The sequence below is a fragment of the Cydia strobilella genome, chromosome 6, assembly GCF_947568885.1.
Source record: "Cydia strobilella chromosome 6, ilCydStro3.1, whole genome shotgun sequence".
Taxonomy (NCBI): domain Eukaryota; kingdom Metazoa; phylum Arthropoda; class Insecta; order Lepidoptera; family Tortricidae; genus Cydia; species Cydia strobilella.
In genome coordinates, this window is record NC_086046.1 from 6786399 (window position 1) to 6807643 (window position 21245).

A 21245-nucleotide genomic window follows, 5' to 3' on the forward strand; every position below is an offset into this window, starting at 1 on the left:
GAGGGATGACTAAAAATTTGTCTCTTTTAAAACATAATTTATGCAATTAGAGTTTTGAATGATTCACGGTTAGTTTCACTAGACTTATATTGACCGAATTTTATATTGACTTATTATATAGGGAGCTCATAAATAATAGGTACAAACGGTAATCACTGTCTATATCCCGGTCAATATAAGTATAATTTACGCAACATCCTAAACACACAGAGCAAACGTTAGTGGCACAGTTATGCCTACCCAATGAACGTTATTTGCTAAAAATTCTACAAAATGCAATCTACACAATATTAAACATACAAAATTCTAAAGGCGTGTTACATGAGTCGTTTAATATTTACCCTCGAAATGGTCTGATGGTCGAGCTGCTGCTTGAGGCCTTCGTCCTCCACACTGAGGGTCGGCGAGAACACTCCGCCCTGTGGGGTGCCTGTCACGGGAGTGCAACTCAACCTCTGGAATCGCAAGAAAATAATAATTTATGGCCTGGGATCAACCGCATGCACGTCCGATAAAATACAGTTGACCCGCCTCGCCTCTCGGGCATTGAGATCCACTCTCGTCTTATGGCGAATTGTGTGAGATGTAGCAAAATAAGCGGTCTATCAAGAATAAAATGGAGTGAAAGGCTACTCATGCACTATGTCAGTATTAGTCTGTACCTGAGAATGGTTGACGTGTAAAGGGGGTGGAGCTAGTTGCGCGGCGGAGACGGCGCGGCGCATGTCCGCTCGGCGGCGACACCAGCTCTTGTCGTAGCGGATACCGAACAGCACCACGAAGTACTCGAGCAACGCCAGGAACACGAATATAGTGCACGAGATCAGCCACACCTCTATGCACTTCAGCTCGAGCGCGTCGGGCGAGTTTGTACTGTAAATTGAGAATGAACAATGAATAACGTTTAAATACGAACTGTTTTTTTATTGCCAGTTGAATTTTATAAACCTAAAAAAGGTATTTCTGTACTTTTGAGCGTCATGACCATGGTTATAAATAATGCCATTATGACATTTCAATATGATGGCGTCAAGGCAGCCTGTTTCTCTTTTACAGGCTCCTCAAGACATGCACACTTAAGATTTATGATTAGGAAAGAAAACAAACTGTCTAAGAAGATGATGACGTACAACAACTACAGCAGCAAGCTCTAAGAGATAACTACCCTTGAAAATTGAGCCCTTACCTGACTGTGTCGAACATGGTGACGAGCGACAACAGGGTGGTCACAAGTAGCACCATGCGCCCGGGCACGATCTCGGGGATGACACAGAAGCTGCCCCACGAAATGATGACGAACAATGATGAGGGCAGATAGCTCTCCAGGAGATATCCCCGCAGCTCACGAGAGAGCGTCATCTGCAGCCGCGCTGCCGAATGCTCGCCTAGAGGCATATCAAATAGGTAGGTACGTTCCAAGTCTGAACACAAAAAAAAAGTACTAGCTACATATTTCCAGAGAGAAAGTCATAGTAATGTGATATAATAAGAGCAGGCAAGACAACTTTGTCGTGCAAAGAGGTCTGTTCCATAAAATATGATTCCAATGCTTCACTTTTCGACTAAACCTATTGTTGAAAGTGAAGCGCAATTTTCTTAGAGTTTTTCAAATTGCTACTAACTTCTCTCTGATCTAGGTGGACTTTTACTACTGCGTTGCTATCACGAGTGGTTCGAATATTACGGTTGAAATAACATTTACTAGTGACCTTAGATACATGTGCAGACTTCTGTTCTATATTTTACCCGACATTACTGTAACTAGCAGATTAAATACTAGTTCAAATTCTGATAATCTACTCTACTACTCAACATAATACATACTCATCGTAATATTTTAATACCAAATATTTAGCTAACTACGATTTTAATTTCTTGAACTTATTATCTAAGACTTCCACCAACAAAAAACACAGCTCAACATCTATATACACTAGGACAGGACACAGTAAAACATCAGTATTGTTAACGACATGACACAGACAAACTAACCACCAAGCTTTACAATCACACACTATGATTATGAAAACATATATTAGAAGAGTAACAGAAAGGACTAACAAGTAACAACACATAACCCAACGCTAAGAACAGAAAGGTATCATCTATTCTGCTAGGCGCGGATGACGGTGACATAGCGAATATGCAAGTTTACAGAAAATTATATGTCGTTGTTGAAAAAATAATTGTAATACGGTGTTTCATCCGAACCCAGCGTACTTGCGTCATGCCAGCGGCAAGCGACAGCGCGTGGCAGTATAGAATTAGTAGAGTCCAACCGAGCGAGACACAGTTTTGACAGTAACACAAATTACTAGGTAGGTATATAAATAGAATGGCATTTAGAGTTAAGATTACTTAATTTGTATTCACGAAACAGCGAGAACCAGTTAACAAAGGATTGGACTCTGTTCCTAATTACAGTAAAAAAGGATTATATGTCAAAATTGTTTATAACTCGGTCCTAAATTGGATACGTACATGATTAGTGATTTATGAGGCGCAAACTAAAGCGCAAAGCAATAAATATACATTTACCTTCACCATATTGGGCAATACGTTTACTTTTGTCCGTAGTGAAGCTGACTACGTATTTGGGCAGGCGGAACTGGTTGCGCTGTCCGCCGGCCAGCCGCCAACCCAGCCACGGAGGCACCTCCCGCCATTCAAATCTCACGTACTCCGATGTGTATTTGTCTGAAAACAGTTTAGGTCATTATCACTTACGGTACCTATGTTTTGAAATTAAGTGACACTGCATTACCCACAATAGACTTTAATCTGCACGTTTTAGTCACCATTTAAGAAAACGGGTTTTATGACATACTGATATATACACAAATATTTAAAAAAGACATGCATGCACAACTTAGTCAATAAACTCCTATACGTACGTAACGCTGCGTCTTACGTAGGCGAACACTCGCGAACGCGAGTCGCGAAGTGAAGCGGCGCCGCGGGCCCAAGGCGTTCGCGTTCGCAACGAGATCGCCCACGTAGGACACTTCTATAGGTATCAAAGGATTGATTCACGCCGCTCCGCGCCGCCCCGCTTCGCGTTTGCGTGTTGTTCGCCTACGTAGTACACTGCGTAAGTATACTTTGGTAACATAATTATAGGCACGCCGGTTATCTTGCAGTAGGCAAACAGTAGGCACATAAGAAACTTAATAGCATTTGATGATGATGATGATACGAATTCTCAATAATGATAAAAATTACTACTCATTAATCATACTTACAGCTACTGAAATCAATGTTGCAGGTTTGCACGTCTAAAGGGTATAACACGAAGTCCATCTCGCATTTTATTGTTATCGTCGCGCTAAAATAAATTGAAAATATTTTATTTTCACACAAATCAAATCTTAATCCCACAACTCGTGTCCATTAACCCATCAAACAGATTGTAGCACAAAACTTTTAATTTTTCCGGCCATTCCGTAAATTCATAGTTAAGTTGTCAACGCCGTTACAATAGCTAGTTTTATGTCACAAGATTGAAATACCACATTTCATATTATGCCTGCTTGAATCAAGATCAAATTAAGAGGCCGGTGTCGATTTTAGTCGAAAAATGTAAACTTTATAGATTTAGTCGGTGAAATTGTACACCTTTTGTTACCTAATTGAAATAACAAGTACTGGTTTCTATTAGCACGTCTTCTTATCTTACCTTTTATCAGATCAATTTTTTGAAAACAGACTGACTAAATTAGTAATGTTTGCTTTTCTGATGGACGTTTAGGTAAACGCGCGTAAAGCACTGATTTTGTCGCTCTTATTTGTAAATTTCGTAAAGTTTGGACGGCTAGACATGGTAATTTTGTATTACACATATCCTGTACTTGACGTTTATCAGACTACATTTTTATTATTATGACTTTGAAGTAGTGTAAATGAAAGTTAGACGAAATCAATTTTCTCCAGAAATTACTTCAAAACAAATGACAATTTCTCTGAAAATCGACTTAATTTCAACGTAATTTTGATACTTAAACAATCTACAAAATCTGCTGAAACTATTCTTATACATCAATTTGTATAATTTACCACCATAAATTTTTGATGAATTTTTAAAAACTGCCCCTTCTTTTCATATGTTACCGATGGCGCACGCTCGCGACCTCATTATTAAAAGGCAAGATGAGAACACGTGCTAATAGAAACCAATACTTGTTATTTAGATATTACGTAACAAAACGTGTATAATTTCAACGACTAAATCTATCAATTTAAATTTTTGCTCCAAAATCGACTACGGCCTCTTAAAATAAAACTAATAAATAGAATACAGTCTGCTTCCTGTTTATTACTTTGTTTGTCATATTATTACCAGGTAGCAACTTTTTAAATAAATAATGAATATAAATATCGGAGGTCCTCGACATTAAACAAAGAAATAATTACGCAGCGCCTTACGTAAGCGAACAACTCGCGAACGCGAGCCATGCGGCGTTCGCGTTCGCAACGAGATCGCCCGCGTAGGACATTTCTATATGGGTATCAAAGGATTGATTCACCTCGCGCCGCATCGCTTCGCTTCGCGTTCGCGTGTTGTTCGCCTACGTAGTACGCTGCGTTATGTTGGACAGATATAACTAGGAGCAGATTCTTACTTTCATCGTCGTTATTCGCTGATTACTACTATAACATAATTATAAGCTTATATACGTTGAAATTGATTCACTAGTTATTGAAATATTCAAAGAAATTCATGTTGACATTTCTTTCTTAAATATGGAAAATGTCATCAATATTCGACGTATTTCCAAAAACGTAAAATTTTTACAAAAAATATGGATATGAAGATAGGGATAGTAATTTATAGGTATAGTACGACATAAAATAGTAGAAAATAAATGAGGGCGCCACTTCCTACGTAACTGTCACATTTTTGACGTTAAATGGTAAGCATTTTAGCTTATGGCAAGAATTTAGTATGTAATTTTTTTAGTTCAATTTTATTAAATTTTTACAATTGTATGTATGTCGCACTATACAGCTAGGTTATTTATTTATTTGTTAAAGTCTGTTTAAGAGAAACTTATTTAGTATGTAAAATAAAATAATCATTTCAATGGACGAACCCAATACTGACTGAGACGGTGCTATTCCTATAAAGCCTGAGCGAGGCCATCTCCTGCAGCACAGAGAGGATCCGCATGGTCTGCAGCTGCCAGATGTACAGGTCCGGCGTCCAGATCAGCTGGCGGAACTCCCAGGGTAGGTCGATGGACTCCAGGCCCACCTTTAGCCGGGGGTCCTTCCAGGACACTTGTAGGAACACGTCTAGTGTTATCTCCTTGGAAAACAGAAACTTATATTTTCAAATTAATATCATTAGGAAGAAGACAACTATGGAGCATTTCATGAAGTTGTCCTGTACAAACACGAATACTCGGAAGATTTGCAGGTAGGAGGTATAGGAGTTTCTTTTTCTGTGACAAACGGTCAAAAATATGCCTAGAACAATAAACCGGCTTTAAACGCCGAAAAATAATTCTAATACCTACACGAAATAAAATGCGTTTGTACGGGACAGCCCGTGGAATGCTTCCTATGGTTATTACCTTATTACCTTGTACATATATTTAAATAGAACAAAACAGACTTTATACCTAAATGTTTATTCCAAGGATCCGAACTGAGCGGGTAGGTACTTACGAAGACTAAGGGCTAAGTCGCATTAACCACAATTGACGGATTGATCAACGCCACTCAGCAGTGAGCAATAAATTACAAACACTACAATTTACAATAAAATTTTGCGAAGATTTTAACGTTTAATGTTTTGTGTAACGGGCCCTTAGTAAAAGTAGCCGGATGATATAAACAAACCTTATGAAAAATATTAAGATTCAGCCTCCTGCCTCTAACCCTTAGAACGCCACGCCTATCGTGTGCGGCGCGTCATCCTGAACCTTATCGGAATGCACGAAGGTTGATATTGGGCTGTAGCCGCGTGCGTCAAATGACGTCTTTGGCGGTCAAAGCCTCAAAACACGTGTATTTTAGGAGGAAGTGAGTCGGGTAAGCCTTGCATATTCAGTTAAAATACGGCGACACTATATTTACCTCCTTATTCTCATCCACTCCCGAAACACGGTTGACATTGAGCCCTATGAACACGGTTGTGTTCTTTCCTGGAAACAAAATAAGAATATTAACAATATACCACGTAAAGGTAGGTAGTATTTTAACTTTTGTTGAAGTATAAGTATTTTTCCGCCTCCCTAAGTTGCTAAGAAGTAATTGTAGACGTTTACACGTGCTTGTGACTGCTTTCAAAATAAAACAATTAAATAGGTAAACATAGTGAATTAACATAGTGGATTTCAAAATATACATTGTCATTCCCACAAGTCAATTACAAAAAAAATTACCTTATTTCAGAGCCTGATAATTTAAAATAAAATATACTAATTAATAAAAATAATAATTAAAATAATATAGGTGTCTGCGTCGCGGGCCACCAACGCGAGCGCTCATTGAAAATGCTCCTCGTTACGGAGCGAAACATGTCGATTGTCGAGCAATCATCGACTTTATAAACGTGAGTGACCCGGTTTAATGTATTTAATATGTCAGTGCCTCGCGGAAGTTTTATTATTGAAATAATAAATATTGATTAAATAGATGAAGATCCTACTACCTAAGACCTACTATGCCCGATTTTTATGACTGTTTCGTTATTTTACTTGCCTTAAAGTATTCATATCTTACGAGTTTGTAGAGGTTATAAATCACAGCAAAGATTTATATAACTCCGTAAATCACAGCGAAGCTGTTTAGCTAGGGGAGTGCAAATATATGTCTTAAGGGTTTATTTATGTCGAAGTCAAATTGTTAAATTCGGCATTTTACAAAAGGCGTCGTCATTTTACAAACGCGAAACGTTATGCAAATTGCCGAAGGCAAACTGTTAGTGACGTAAACGTGATCGTTGTCTGAGTGTGACCATGGTTTCTTGTTTTATCAATTTATATTAACTTTTATACCACACCACCATCCTTACGGCCACCAAAATCTCAAGGTCACAAACGAATCAGAGCACCCCACTATCCACGTGGTCTTGTGTGTCCTACCCCTAGAGAGCAATTGTGAAATCAGGGGTGCGGCGGGAGAGCAGCCCTCGCCCGCTGTCACGGAGCGCGGGAGCCGAGTGTAGTGACCGTGTTTCGTCACGTGAGGGTGGAAGGGCTGCTCTTCCGCAGCGCCGGAGCCACCCAGATCCAAGAGCCTCTACCGCCCCACGCGCCCCTAGTAAGTCCAACGAACTCCAGATTTGATGGACACCCCAGCGTTTTTCATAGTTTTGATTACTTTTGATGAGCAGCGCCACGCGTGGTAAATTAAAGAACTAATTCGACCAAATGCCGCGGCAAATTGCAAACGACAGTGAAAACGACGCTGTTAATGGCATAAGGTATTTTACAAAATGCAGACTTTTTACAATTTGCCTTCGGCTGCGACATTTATACAATTATGATGTTCAGCGAGTACCGCAGAGGCTCCGATGAACGTGTTGCCTTGCCGCTATATATAACCGGAATGCACCGTTTCTCTATATTTGTCTCTTAAGTCAATCAACCAACCATTTGCAGATATCACAATTATAAACTAACGAAGGAGATTGCTATAGGGATGCCGACGATGGGGTGCTATTTACCATATTTATACAAAATGCAAACAGTACTGGCCAGTAACATAACCCCTTCGTGTCTTTTTAAAAGAATATTCATACTTAATTTTTTTTAATGATAATGGTTGAAATATCCGCGTAGTTAACCTTCGGATACTCTTTCTTTGAGCTACTTGAACAAATTAAATGTTTCAAGCCCCATTTCTGGGAACTTCCATAAAAAGTATAAATGTGCATACCTATAGGTACTTATACTCGTAAGACAACGACAACAACAACGTATACATACACCGTATTTAGTTTAGGTAGATACGTACGTTTTAAAAATAGATTTGTAATTTCCAAGCCATGTAATTTTTTTTAAGAGAAAAAATCTAATAATTTTCAAAACCCTTTGTAGTATTTAGTGACCTGAGTCATAACTTTCAAGCTTTAAACGGCATTACGACTGTTAAATCAATACTTAAAAGTTCAATTCCGCCAAAATGACTACCTACGTCAGAGCCGCAGGCACGCCGCGCCGTCGAACTTTAATAAACAACCAAAACTTTTACTACTAAACGTGCTACGGGGCGATTGATCAATCGAACCTTGAATTTAAAATTAAGATTCAGGTTTTAGTAATAAAGTATGACACTGCATGAAAGAGAAATATATCTGTTTTTGTCATATCACGATAATAAATAGAATATGGGTAAAAGTATTTTATCCGTCGCATGAAGGCAATGCATGACCGGCGGCAGGTATAGGTATAGCTGTGGAGGATTTGGGGAAGTCTGTGCACAGACGTTAATGTCTTTTGGCTGATATTCAGAATGTATACCTATTTACGGATGTAAAAGAAAAAGGAACATATTTAGCATTTACACAGTGTATTTATCCTAAATGCAGGCGACCACACGCATGAATTATCTGAACATACTATAAATATATTCTTCAATAAAATAAGCCTGGTGCAGATAATTGCGAAATATGTTCGTCATTATTACGGCGACGAAGCAGTATATAACGAGGGGTTCAATATAAAAAATCTTGTTGATTTGAGTTAATGAACAAAGTTAATGAATGATAAGCCAAAAACGAGGTGCGCTGAATCCGCCGAATAATATCCGGATCCGGCCTTAAGTGGATGGATGACAGCCATCGTTAGGCGCAATGTCTAGCCTACCGACTAAAAACCATTGAATATTAATAATGGACTATGTTTATGCAAAAAAATATAACATAGAGAACACTCTCTGGTATAGGAGAACATGGTTAAAAAACCTTTAAGCACAATCAGCATCAAAAAAATAGATAGTGACAGCCAAAGTAGCCAAATCTGTACATATATTGGTACATATCTTGATTGTTCGTATTATCAAAGATAGATATAACTCCGTAATAGATGGATACAGTCTAAGGAAAAAACGTGCCTCGAAAAACAAGAAAATTTGATTCTCGTTCAGAGGGCGCTACTAGTTTTGGCCTACAGTCGTATAGATAGCGTTGACGGTTTCGTTTGTTTTTTAACAATTTTAACGCATATCAGTGAAAGAACATGGGTCAAAATCATAAAAATAATTAATGCAAATAAAAAAATTCATTTATCTATATTTAAATACATTCTATCGTATTTTTATAAATCTTAATTTTTAGTTTTAAAGTGTGTTGATAGATGGCAGTGAATTTACTGGGGTTACAAAATTTACTATGACAGTACCGCTCTAGTATAAGTTACTCTATGGTATTATGTTTATCTACTTTGGTCCTCGCTATTTATTTGATGCTGACCGTACAAATAATTATTGGTAAATCACGGGCTTGTGGGTTTAAGTTGGTAGGTAAGTAATGAAAGTACGGACACGTTGTGGGCCAAATGGCCAAAATTACTTTACAATGCATGTGCTCGAAAAGTGCGTTTCCTACGGAGCCATATCATGCGGAAAGTACTACTTTTCCGCACTAGTTCTTTTTATTTTCAATTTTTTTACAGTACATATGGTGCTACTTTCTCGCACTAGTGCGGAAAAGAGCACTTTTCGTGCATATGTCGAAAGTTTGGCCATATGTACTGTAAAACGTTGTACGATACACGTGCGAATAGGTAATTCGCAACTCGTGTCGATGTAAATCACTCCTTTTAATAAGTAATTAAACGTATATGATATGTTTTTTATTTACTCGCACAATGCATAGTAAAACATTGTATGATACACGTGCGTAAAGATGATTTCCGACTTGTACTCCTTTATACACTTTCCGCACTTGTTGCATAAATACCTATTAAATAGGCGTGCATTATTTTGTTTTGATCATTTAACAAAAAAAAAACAAACACTGTAGGCGTAGGTAAGTATATCTAAATCTTTACAGGTGAATGACTTCGCTCGTGAACCTTTAAAAACCATGAGAATTAATGACAGAGAAGACATTTTTATGAGCTGGATTAAAATGTCAATAAAAACTTACACCGTCTGCGTTTTAAACATGCTTGTTGATCATTTGAAAAAGGTGAATGTGATTTAGTTATGCGATCATATTTATAAACAGACATCGGATTTTTGAAACAAAATTTAATGACAGGTAGGCAATTAATTGTCCATCTTTTCCCATATAATAGTGATCGCTTCAAGTTTTGTTTGCAAGTGTGTAGGTATAGTATTATTTTGGAAACGAAGACAAACTTTACACAGTGCAAATTTGAATTTACCGATAGGTTAAATGCGTACCAAGTTTCAAATAGCTATTGTTTTAAAATAAAGAAGTAGAGAATTATTCTATTATTTTGCTTAAATTTTTTACTTTAAACGGGAAAAGCATCGATAATCCAGTTTATCGATATAGGAACTCCCTACCTGTCATTAAATTTTGCCCCCTAGATTCCGACGATGTCTGCATATAAATATTGTATGAAAAAGTAGGAACTCACCAGGTGGAATGTTTCTGTTATAGTCTGAAGGTATGTCGTACGTTTGTTGCTCCAGGTACAGGATCTGGCTGGAAACAAGGTTCACTGATTAGTGTTCAGATCAAATATAGGGTCAGGTGGGGTAAATAAAAAACACGGGAAAACATAAAAAAACGTACTTTTATAGTACGTACTCAAATACAAAAAACGTAGGTACTTTTTAGTATTTGTTATTATAGCGGCACCAGAAATACATCATCTGTGAAAATTTCGACTGTCTAGCTATCACGGTTAATGAGATACAGCCTGGTGACAGACGGACAGAGGAGTCTTATTAATAGGGTCTCGTTTTTACCCTTTGGGTACGGAACCCTAAAAAGAAGTCTACACACTTTTTTTTAATGGCATATGAATGATAAATGAATGAAATAGAAAAATTTTAGTGTTACAAAATTTGTCTTATGTTCACCCTATGCATTTGGGTCGATTTTTATTTTTCTGTCGTGTTTTAGCGTTCCGTACCCAAAGGGTAAAAACGGGACCCTATTACTAAGACTCCGCTGTCTGTCTGTCTGTCTGTCAGTCCGTCTGTCACCAGGCTGTCCTACCTCCAGTGTCCGTTTGACTTAGTATTTTTGGGACACCCTGTATAACTATTTTGTAGAAAATTTTATACAGATTATTACGTATAAGACTATTTTTTGCTATGGGCTACCGTTTACTACAAAAAAACTATAAAAAAGGGCCATTAAATCCCCTCCCCCCCCTCCCTACCCGTTAGCTTTAACCCTACCCTTCGATATTTTTAGTATGTTGTTTAATACACCATTCCCTACAACTATGCCAAAATACACGAATAATTTCCCCCATTTTCCTTCGTTTGGTGGCCTAATAACCTTCTTTGACCGTAAAACGGATAAACAAAAAATGTATAAAAAAAGTGTCCCCAACTTTTTTTCTCGTATTAGGATCGAAATAGCTCGTATATCTGAGTGGAAATAATATAAAAGTTGCAAAATATAAAATCATCCCAAGACCTACCTGTTCTGCGAAAATTACTAGCTTCGTAGAAATCATATTTTCGTAGTCATATAATAACAAATACAACAGAAGAATAAACGTCTAGGCTATAATAATTTAAAATTCATTACAATAAGTAGCATCAACAGACTGACAGACAAGCTACTTCAATAATGCACCGAACTTCGCCGACAAACTAACATATATGTTTATCTACGTGTATAGTAAGTAAGGAAATATTCTTTATTACACCAATAATTGTACATTTATAGTTTACAATGGCATTTATTTATGTAACAGACAATGCTTAAGAAGATTCCACTAATACAATTGTGGGATTGTGGGAAGGCGAAGAATTGACTTGGCATTTGCGTGGATTAGGGCCACTAAGCTGCGCAGCGCTGCCGGAGTCAGTTTAGGTGCGTAGGTATTTCCTGATAAATTAATTTCTATTATTCATACAGCCATACAGCACGTATGCATAGGGACAGATGGGCAAAAATAACCACCCTATGGCGGGGCCCTTCGGGGACAAGAAACAAAGGAAAACCTAAAGAAAAATGATTCGACGAAATCGTGGCTACAGCCGGTCAAGACTGGTCACAGAAGGCCAAGGACAGGAAAAACTGGCTGAATCTGGAGGAGGCCTTCACCCGTAGAGGGGTCTCTACACAATAGAAATATAACTTTTTTTTACTTTTATAAACATTTTTTTTTATGTAGAGAATTAATAAAGGCTTTTTATTTATTTTATTCTTATAGTTATTTATAGTTGACATAGCTAATATGGTGTTTATGCTAGTGTAGAAATATGAAAAATATACTCAACGGTTTTTTAATAGTTAAACTGGGGCATTCTATATCAATGTGGGGTACGTGACTCTATATTTTAAACTTCTGATAAAGCTAAGAAGCCGATATTTGGCATGATAAATTTGATCTCTGCATTAAATTTAACGGTATATAATACATATTTCTGCAGGTTATTAAAGTATAGCTGCCATATGCGTCACGTCCCGGATAAAATAAACCTTTTTGTGGAATGGCTCAGCTATACATGAATTGTTTGTCTAAATATTCGTCTTCAATTTAGCCACAGCTCACAGGTATTTGCCTAGATACAGTGACTAATCATGTAGCCAGGGTCGGACTTGATAATTAATGCATTTGTTTCGGTTTTGAGTTACTAATTCGAACTGATACAGTTTTACTTTTAAAACGTGCATTCATTTTATTGTTCTTGATTTTCTATGCATGAAATACAGCACTTTCTTGAACTCGACTGCACATGAAGTAGGTATATTAATTACAGGACCGACTGGTAATAAAATATTGCATGTTCGAGCACACGAAGGCGGCTACAAACTAAAACGTGTCACAATGAAGGATGACGGAAATTGTATATTGTTTATCGTTATAGGTCATCGCTTGCACTTGGAACTTCAGGGCTCCCTTTCACACCCTTGCTTTTGTTCTAGTGAAAGTAAATGTTACAAGCCTTCTAATAATAAAAAAGGAGAAAACATTTATTTACGGTCAAACATTACATTTCACAAGAACACATTCACAGTACTTAGTAACTATAAGACGCAAATATAGATGTAACTCAGGATCTTATAAAGCTATAAAATAATTTTACCATTTATTTAATTGACTGTCCTACTTATTTCTAGGTAGGAAACTGATTTTTACAAGTCCTACGGATCCTGGGTAAAGTAGGTGTTTACTTGAAAGGCAATTCTTATGTAATAAAAATTCAAGAGCAGTATCCGTTAATATATTACGGGCGTTGGTAAATTCTTCGATGCTCAATTAATCGTGAGATGTGTTCAATTAAAATGGGTAGTTATTAAAAATAACATATAAACAATATAATCAAGAATAAATATAATAAAGAATATAATCAAGAATTTACAGGTGCACAGCAGAAAACGATTAATTTTATTGCACTAGGTGCCTAGTAAATATGATTCAGAAACTAGTCTGATTAATAACGCTTTATTTAAACGCGGAAAAGGAAATGTTCTTGTAATATTTCGTGACAAATTATGATGGATTTTAAAATAATAGGTACCTAAGTAAGGCAGCCTTGTAATAAAATAAGATATTCATATTCACATGTACAAAGTTGGACGTTGCAGAAAACCACAAATGTATGTATAGTTTGGTCCTGAATTCATCTAGAGTAATTTAAATTGAAGTTATTATATAAGGGTAAAATACGAATGAAAAAAAAAAACTTTAGGAAAATGTGAACAGACTGTGCTATCTCTTAGCGGGATACTACATTTTTATATTTTTGCGGGTAACCTAGATTAGTAAGGTAAGGTAAGGTTAGGTTAGGGATATTGTTATATATTGTTGTATGTCCTCACAGGACGTCATGGACTGACTTACTGAATTGTATGTAATACCTTAATTATAAAATGTATGTACATGTATTTACAATGAATCAGTGAAATATGAAAAACATGACATTACGTCATTCGGATGCGATTATACAATACTCATTTATATCGGAAGCTGCCGGCACATTGGCGACAGATTTCGTTTTAACAATTTGGTATGGTTTTCATCGTGTTTTGATACAACTTTGAACACCGTGAACACCGATCAGCGTTAGCGGAATAAGTGGCCCTAAATAACACCTAAAATTACGAATTAGTGCATTAACTAAAACTGATTATCATGCTGTGGTCAGACTAGGAATCCGGTACCCCCAACCACAATGGTACCGTGATTACTTATGCGGCACAAATTAATGGGACTGGTGCTAGTAAATAGTATCTAAATATGATGAATTTGTGCATTAACCTAATTTTTGCTAAAATGGTGTGTCGCCTGTGTCGGGCCAGGAGACCAATTCGAACTTACATTTTGATGATGATGATGATATCTGAATGATTTTATTTTGTTATCATTCACGCGCGCTTTTCGCTCGTATTTGTTCGTACATGTATTGGCGCGAGCGGGAAAATTCCGATACGGAATTTTATCGTGGGGAAATAATACAGATGTGCATGACTAAAATAATATGATAAAAATAGTACAGATGTGCATGACTTGTTTGTTATGCAAAAAAAATGCGTTCGTGTGCTAGTCGGAATCAGAAATTTGGAAAGCTGCAAACCCTACTTCATCAAACACGGCATCCATGCCTCTACATCTTAGAGTTATGCATATATGTAAGAAAAAACAAACATTTGTTCAAAGAGCTACAGAATAAAAGACAAAAATATAAACTCGAATTACCCCCGCCAAAATTAGAAATATACCGCAAAAACCCTCACAATGCAGCAGTAAAATATTATAATCACCTCCCATATTACTTAAAAGCAGAGGAAACCGTTCCTTGCTGAAAATAGTTATTTGTTATACAAGGGTGCAAAGTTGTATTTTACCCGCGAGTGTGGAATTGAAACACGAGCAAGCGAAAGGATTCTATAGTTGAACCACGAGCGAGTTTTGAGTGGTTCTAAAATAGAATCCTGAGCGTAGCGAGTGTTTTAACACACGAGAAGTAAAATACATTTGCACCCGTGTGTAACACAAAACTTTTCCCCTCACTATAGCGAGGAAAGTGCAGCGCCTGTGGATACAGGCGTTAGATCATCTTCACCAACTGGAATCACTCATTTTTTTACGATATTATAACAAAAAACTCTGGAAATTCTGTACTTTTACGTGAGAAGTTTTTAAGTAAAATTTTTGTTGACAATGTTGACATTTCTGACGTATGAAATGTCAATGATGCGTTTTGAAATTGCATCGACTTAACTTGTGCGTTCAGAATTATATTTAACATAATTATTAAAAAACAAACGTTTATTATGGAATTATAAGGTTTATGACTTAAAATTATTAAATAAAGCTAAATCTTGGTATTTTTTATTAAATTCTCAAACCATTTATTTAATGATAATTAATATCGAACGAACTATTATTATGAGCGTTTTACGTTTTGTTATCTGTCAGGCTACTTAAACACGCTCCATCCAAGGTCAAATTACTTTTCCTACTAGTGGATAAAATGCGTTTTTCCCCGCTTGTTTTAAAGGATAAAAGACGGCTTTCCGAGCTAGTGAGGGGAAAAGCATATTATTCAGTCACCGATTTTGTCACTGATAGTTTTGTTAAGTAAAGATAGTTTTGATCTCTTAAAATTATAAAGCTTGTTAATTTAAGGAAATGTTTGCTATACCCTTTTAGGGTCCATGAGATACTACTATTTTGTAATAACTTGTTTTTACCATGGTGCAATAAACGATTATGATTATTATGATTATGATTATGATTAATGATAACAAGATGACATCATTGAGATATCATTTGGACATCAAAGTGTAAACAGTTCGAATTGGTCTCCAGGATCCATGATGCCGCTACGGCTATTTCTCTCGTCTCGATATAGAACAACACAATGTTACTCCAGTTACTGTACGTATATGGTGCTACGCCGTAGTCCATTATTATTACTAATTTGCTCGATGGCCGCTACGAACGTGGAGACTTTTTGTAGTCTATAGAACGCAACGTATTTGTACTGAAAGGTATGAAATTATTATAGGTACTAGCGCCGTTATTAAAAAGTTCTTATCTATTTGGGTTAGCAGAAAAACTGTAAAAAGGTTTATATTTAATCATTAAAGCACATATATTTTTTTGTAAATCAAATATTTGAAGTCGTCAACTCAAATTTTGGTTGGTTGAAAACAGCCATACGCAAATACAAAAGGCATGTGTTTTATGGGCCTGATACATTTATATGAATCCGTCTCCTGAAGTAGGTAAGAGTTGTTATTACAATATAAACAAACGGCTGAAACGGTGTATAATTGCTTTAGCTGGCTCGTCTGACATTTATGATTCTCGAGAACGTTACGTCTCAATTGTTCTATTTTAATTTAGCACCCTCATAAACGCATATGCTTTTGCCTAGTTTATATGTAATTTATGTAATTGTTGAGCGCCGTTTTACACTAGCCGACACAGTGACGGAACCTATAGTCTACTAACAATTTACGTGTGGAGTAGTAGACTCCGAAGTTAGACTCCGAAGTAGTTATATTTTGGTTGGTTTATTTTAGGGATATTGACAAAATACAACCGTACAGTGTTTCATAACAGCACATGACACTAAACTTGTAGCACAATCGAACTAGGACAAAGCTCGAAATCTTTAGAAGATTCCTAAAAACTTGGTATGCACGTTAATAAAAGGTCTTGTTCTAGACAGTGTTTGTGACAGTTAGTTCGTTTGAGCTATTGTATCGATAAAAATTAAAAAAAATCGACTGAAAAACTTATGATCTGTATAATTAGGACAATGTTTATGCTGGTTGGTAGGTATAATATTTATTTTTATCTTCATTGTTTCTCGTCGATTCGCGACAAAGCTATAACAATGCTGAAATGGTAGTTTCAAATAGAGTTTACACAATGGTGTGCCAAAAAATAAAGCCGCAAACTGTGGCTGTGGGGAAAGTAGGTCTTAACAAAGTGGATCTTGTGTTAATGACATATTATTTTAACAATTCTTACTTGTTTTCAAATGTAACTAATCACAGTTCGCCTGTTAAATTACCTGATTACGAATGTGCATTACGACCACTAAATGAAAATTAAATTTCGCTGTCAAATTGTACCTCGGGTCATTTTTATACATGCAGCGCTTTAAAGCATACCGTAGCATTAAAACAAAAGTTAACATATCTGTAGGTATCTCTGCGATTGTTATATAAAAAAATTAAAACAAAGGCAACATCGTAATCAGTAACCAGGGAAATAGAACACCTCAATTATATTTTGAAATGATTTTATATTCCAATTAGGTACTTAATCTTACCAAACTACTGACGTGTAGGTAGGTATAATTTGTAACTGAAATTTATTATAATTGCACATCCCGTCTTATATAATCTTTAACCTAGCGAAATTTTCCCTGTCTTAGATCTCCGTTCAGAAGGAGCATCCGCATATTTCACTCTGATGGATTGCGGCCACCTGACCAGTCCACTGTATGTAGGAATAAATAATATAACGTTCCTAAAAAATCTTTGTGGCCTTGGGATAGAGCAGCTAGGCGAAAGGGGCAACGGTCTTTGTTTAATATTTATTGTGATTGTTATAAGCGATTATAATTCAGTCAGTTGACATTTGAAAGGATGTAAGTATCTACGTACGCTTTTGTAAGTACTTACTACTGTACGGGTACCACGAGTCACTGATAGTATCAACACTGACATAATATACGCTAACTTCTACGTAATTTACTTTCTATACATCTCGCTCGCACTAATATATCAGTACGAACGAGATGCATAGAAAGTAAGTTACGTAGACATGCGTATATATTATGTCAGTGTTGACACTATCAGTGACTGGTGGTAAGTGTACTGTGTAGTTCTATCATCATCATTTTAGTCTCCATTCGCCCACTGATGAGCATAAGCCTCTCATCGTGTACGCCACTTATCCCGGTCTTGGGCTAGTCTCATCCAAAAGTGCCCTGCGATTTTTCATCTTCTTTCGTCCGAAAGCGGCCACCAATCCGTCAACATTTTGGTCCGTTATTCGAATTGCCAGTGATGTTCGTCATAACTTTGGTCTTGGACATATTCGTCTTAAGACCAATCTTTAAAAAATGTACCATGTTCTATACTCGTATCTAAGTAGGTATTACAGATATACGACAGACTGAAATAATGTAACAGTGGGAGAAATACGCACTTGGGCCTAGGGCCCAAAAATTGTATTGTAAACACTGTTTCTTCGTATTCTCAGCTCTGATGTCGATTACTTTAGCGTTAGAAGAACGGTTAAATAAATTTGAGCATTCAGAGAAGTCGAAGAAAGATTTGCACAGGTATTCTCTTATTAAGGCGGTTCCCTGAGCCAGAAGGCGAAAAATCTCCTTATATGATCATGTTTTTCTAAGAGGCGTTGATATTCGTAGACGTGGAAAAAATATATGTAATTCTTGACTATATTATCTTTAATATCATAGCTTCCGATACACGAATTATGACACTTTGCTCGATACAATTAATTCCCAAAGTAACCTCTAACTCGGACTTTTAATCCAACTTTACTCGGTTATTTACTATGTGATACTATAAACAAAAAAAGAAAAAAAAAACAATCTTAACTTAAATAATAATTTCATAGCTTTCGAATTCCGATATTGTAAGGTAACGTTTTTAAAATAAATAAAAATCGACAAAATTCGATCAAAATTGACACTTGGCGCGCATGATCTTTCCCGTTCTTTCTTGCGAAATGTGACAGTGACAGCGGCAAACCGATGGAACGGCCTTAACATTTGTTTTTGAGTTCAATAATGATAAGTATTCGAGTGGCATGTGTCGTCGTTTGGCTGACGTAAGAGATGTAAAAAATATTGTCGTTTAGTATGTCTGGTCTTACGACGAGTGCTTGGCTGTGCGCCAGTCGTCTGCGCAGATCAACTAACGCCAGTCTGCTGTTGCCATCGTAAGCGAATTATGAAACCTTATTTATATGTCCCCGATATCGATTGAAACCGCCTAAACGAAGGTAACGCTTATACTGGTGCGAATGATGCGAACGCTTCCTAGAGCTCTGTAGCCGATGAGAATGGTTTAATCGATCCATACAAAGAGACTGAAACAGAATAAATTCGGAGCTGCATATTTCAAAGCAGTAACTATTTCAAATGAACTTGTATTTCATATGTGGAAGCAAAAATAGTCAATGGGGATAATACTCGCGGGCCGAATGTCGCGCAGGTGGTGCTGTATGTAAATTGCGCTGGCTTATATTGGTGTGCAACTGTGCACTTTTGCTGGGTGAAATTGTAAACAATATTGTTTCTTTTTCTACTTACACTGAGTGATTGGAGCAGGTACCAATTAGTAGGTAAATATATTCACGTATGCTTGGATTTATATATGTAGGTATGTTTATTTTTCCATTAAGATGTCGTTTACACCTTTGTCATTCCGTCCTTAATATTTTTTTAATAATCATAATTGAAGCAGTGGTGGCCGACTACATCTGTCGTCTGACTTTCAATCCGGAGGTCGAAGGTTCAAATTCTAGTTTGTACCAATCAGTTTTTTGGAATTATTATTCTATTTATTAGCTTTTCGGTGATGGAAAAAAGGACAATTGAAACACGTTATGATTGAAATAAGTCAAATATCTCTAAAACTACAATAACTACGCATATGACGCAATACTCAGGCCACGCGGTCAGCCATTTTTGAATCCTGGGCCAATAATGCTCAAGCGCGCAAAAAACGCGGCAGTGTCAATAAGCCAGTGTCAGTAAGTGTGTAAGTGGTCACTTACACACTTACTTAGTGGTTACTTGGTGTGTGGCAACACGCGTGTTAAAAAAGCGCTTGAATCTGCCCGCACGCTAAATTCGATTTAAAGACATACATATTCGGCTTAAAATTGAAAATCCAACAACGCTTGATAAAAAGCTCTACCACAGCGCTACCGCCATCATGTGAACAAATACACATGTTTCCATTTATGTCATTCAAACGCTTTTTTAACGCGCATTGAAAAAGCGCTCGTGAGAATGACGCCTAAAGTGAAATACGTGCTCGCATACTTTTCGTTTATTTTATTTACGTGTGTATTTTGAGGATTTTTTTTGAGCTTTTGGATGGGAATCATGGAATATTTTATCTGCCTCTAAACAGCGATGGAGTGTTGTTTCTAAATAATATCTGACCTTGAAGTTAAACTTGCGATGTGGGGACGGTAGACACAACGTACTTTGGGACACATAAAACCGACTAAAAGTATGGTAGTATTTGTATACCTACTATAGTATTTGTAACATTGAACATTTGTAGTAGTTGTTGAAACATTGTTACAATTGAAACGAGCTTTAGTATGAAACACAAGTAAATGCTTTATCGTAATATCATTGTTGCATTAAAACTAGTAATATTAAGCTATATTTATAAATGTAATCGCAACAAAGAAGTTCACAAGTCTCACAATTTTTTTCGTATACATTATTTAATCAAGATTTAAGTAGATTTAGATAGATTAGAAATAATAAAAAAAATCATTCATTTTGCCGAATATATTATGGTGGTTCAAACGTCCTCACCTAGTGTTTCTATTAACACACATATGGGGCCCAACCACTCTCCCACATTCCCTTTGACTCCCTATCATGACATAACCATGGGTGGTAGACCTTTAAAACAATCTATATTTGAAAACCTAGTAACAGAACTTAGTGACCGACTAGGTAAATATAAATAAATAAAATTCGACAAATTGGGTCAAACAGACGGATGGGCTAATGATAACAATAGTTGAACTATCGAGCCAAAATTAAAGCAATTATAGCTGCTATTTGCGTCACTAAAGTCCAAATATAACCGACCGGCCCGTATCGTAACTGTGACAACAGAAATAGACCCTAGCTCTGAATATCTCTTAATTCCTCATTGCGTGTTCTATCACCCGGGTAATGAGCATTGCCCAAACCGTAGATACCATTGTACCAATCTGCAAGACTGTCATTTTTCTCTTTGTGATGATGATGACACACGATCAATAAATAAATAAATAAATATTATAGTGAGTCTTCTTAGTCCCTCAGTAAGCTCAATAAGGCTTGTGTTGTGGGTACTAAACGACGATAAACATGATGTCCCAAAATAGCACATCAAACTGTCA

General features: G+C 36.6%; 1 protein-coding gene across 5 annotated transcripts in view; it reads right to left on the bottom strand.

Moving 5' to 3' along the window:
- Positions 1 to 21245, bottom strand: part of LOC134742387 (glycine receptor subunit alpha-2-like) — a 37196-nt gene that overhangs the window by 6852 nt on the left and 9099 nt on the right. The window contains exons 2-9 of one of the 5 annotated variants that reach the window (XM_063675506.1): positions 10557 to 10624; positions 6079 to 6146; positions 5091 to 5320; positions 3243 to 3325; positions 2566 to 2697; positions 1187 to 1385; positions 663 to 873; positions 342 to 455 (exon numbers count right to left, since the gene is read on the bottom strand). In XM_063675506.1, coding sequence (XP_063531576.1) covers positions 342 to 455; positions 663 to 873; positions 1187 to 1385; positions 2566 to 2697; positions 3243 to 3325; positions 5091 to 5320; positions 6079 to 6146; positions 10557 to 10624 — 1105 coding nt within the window. Of the gene's footprint in view, positions 1 to 341; positions 456 to 662; positions 874 to 1186; positions 1386 to 2538; positions 2698 to 3242; positions 3326 to 5090; positions 5321 to 6078; positions 6147 to 10556; positions 10625 to 21245 lie in introns of all 5 variants that reach the window. The other 4 variants (XM_063675505.1, XM_063675504.1, XM_063675508.1 and 1 more) reach the window with 4 other exon arrangements.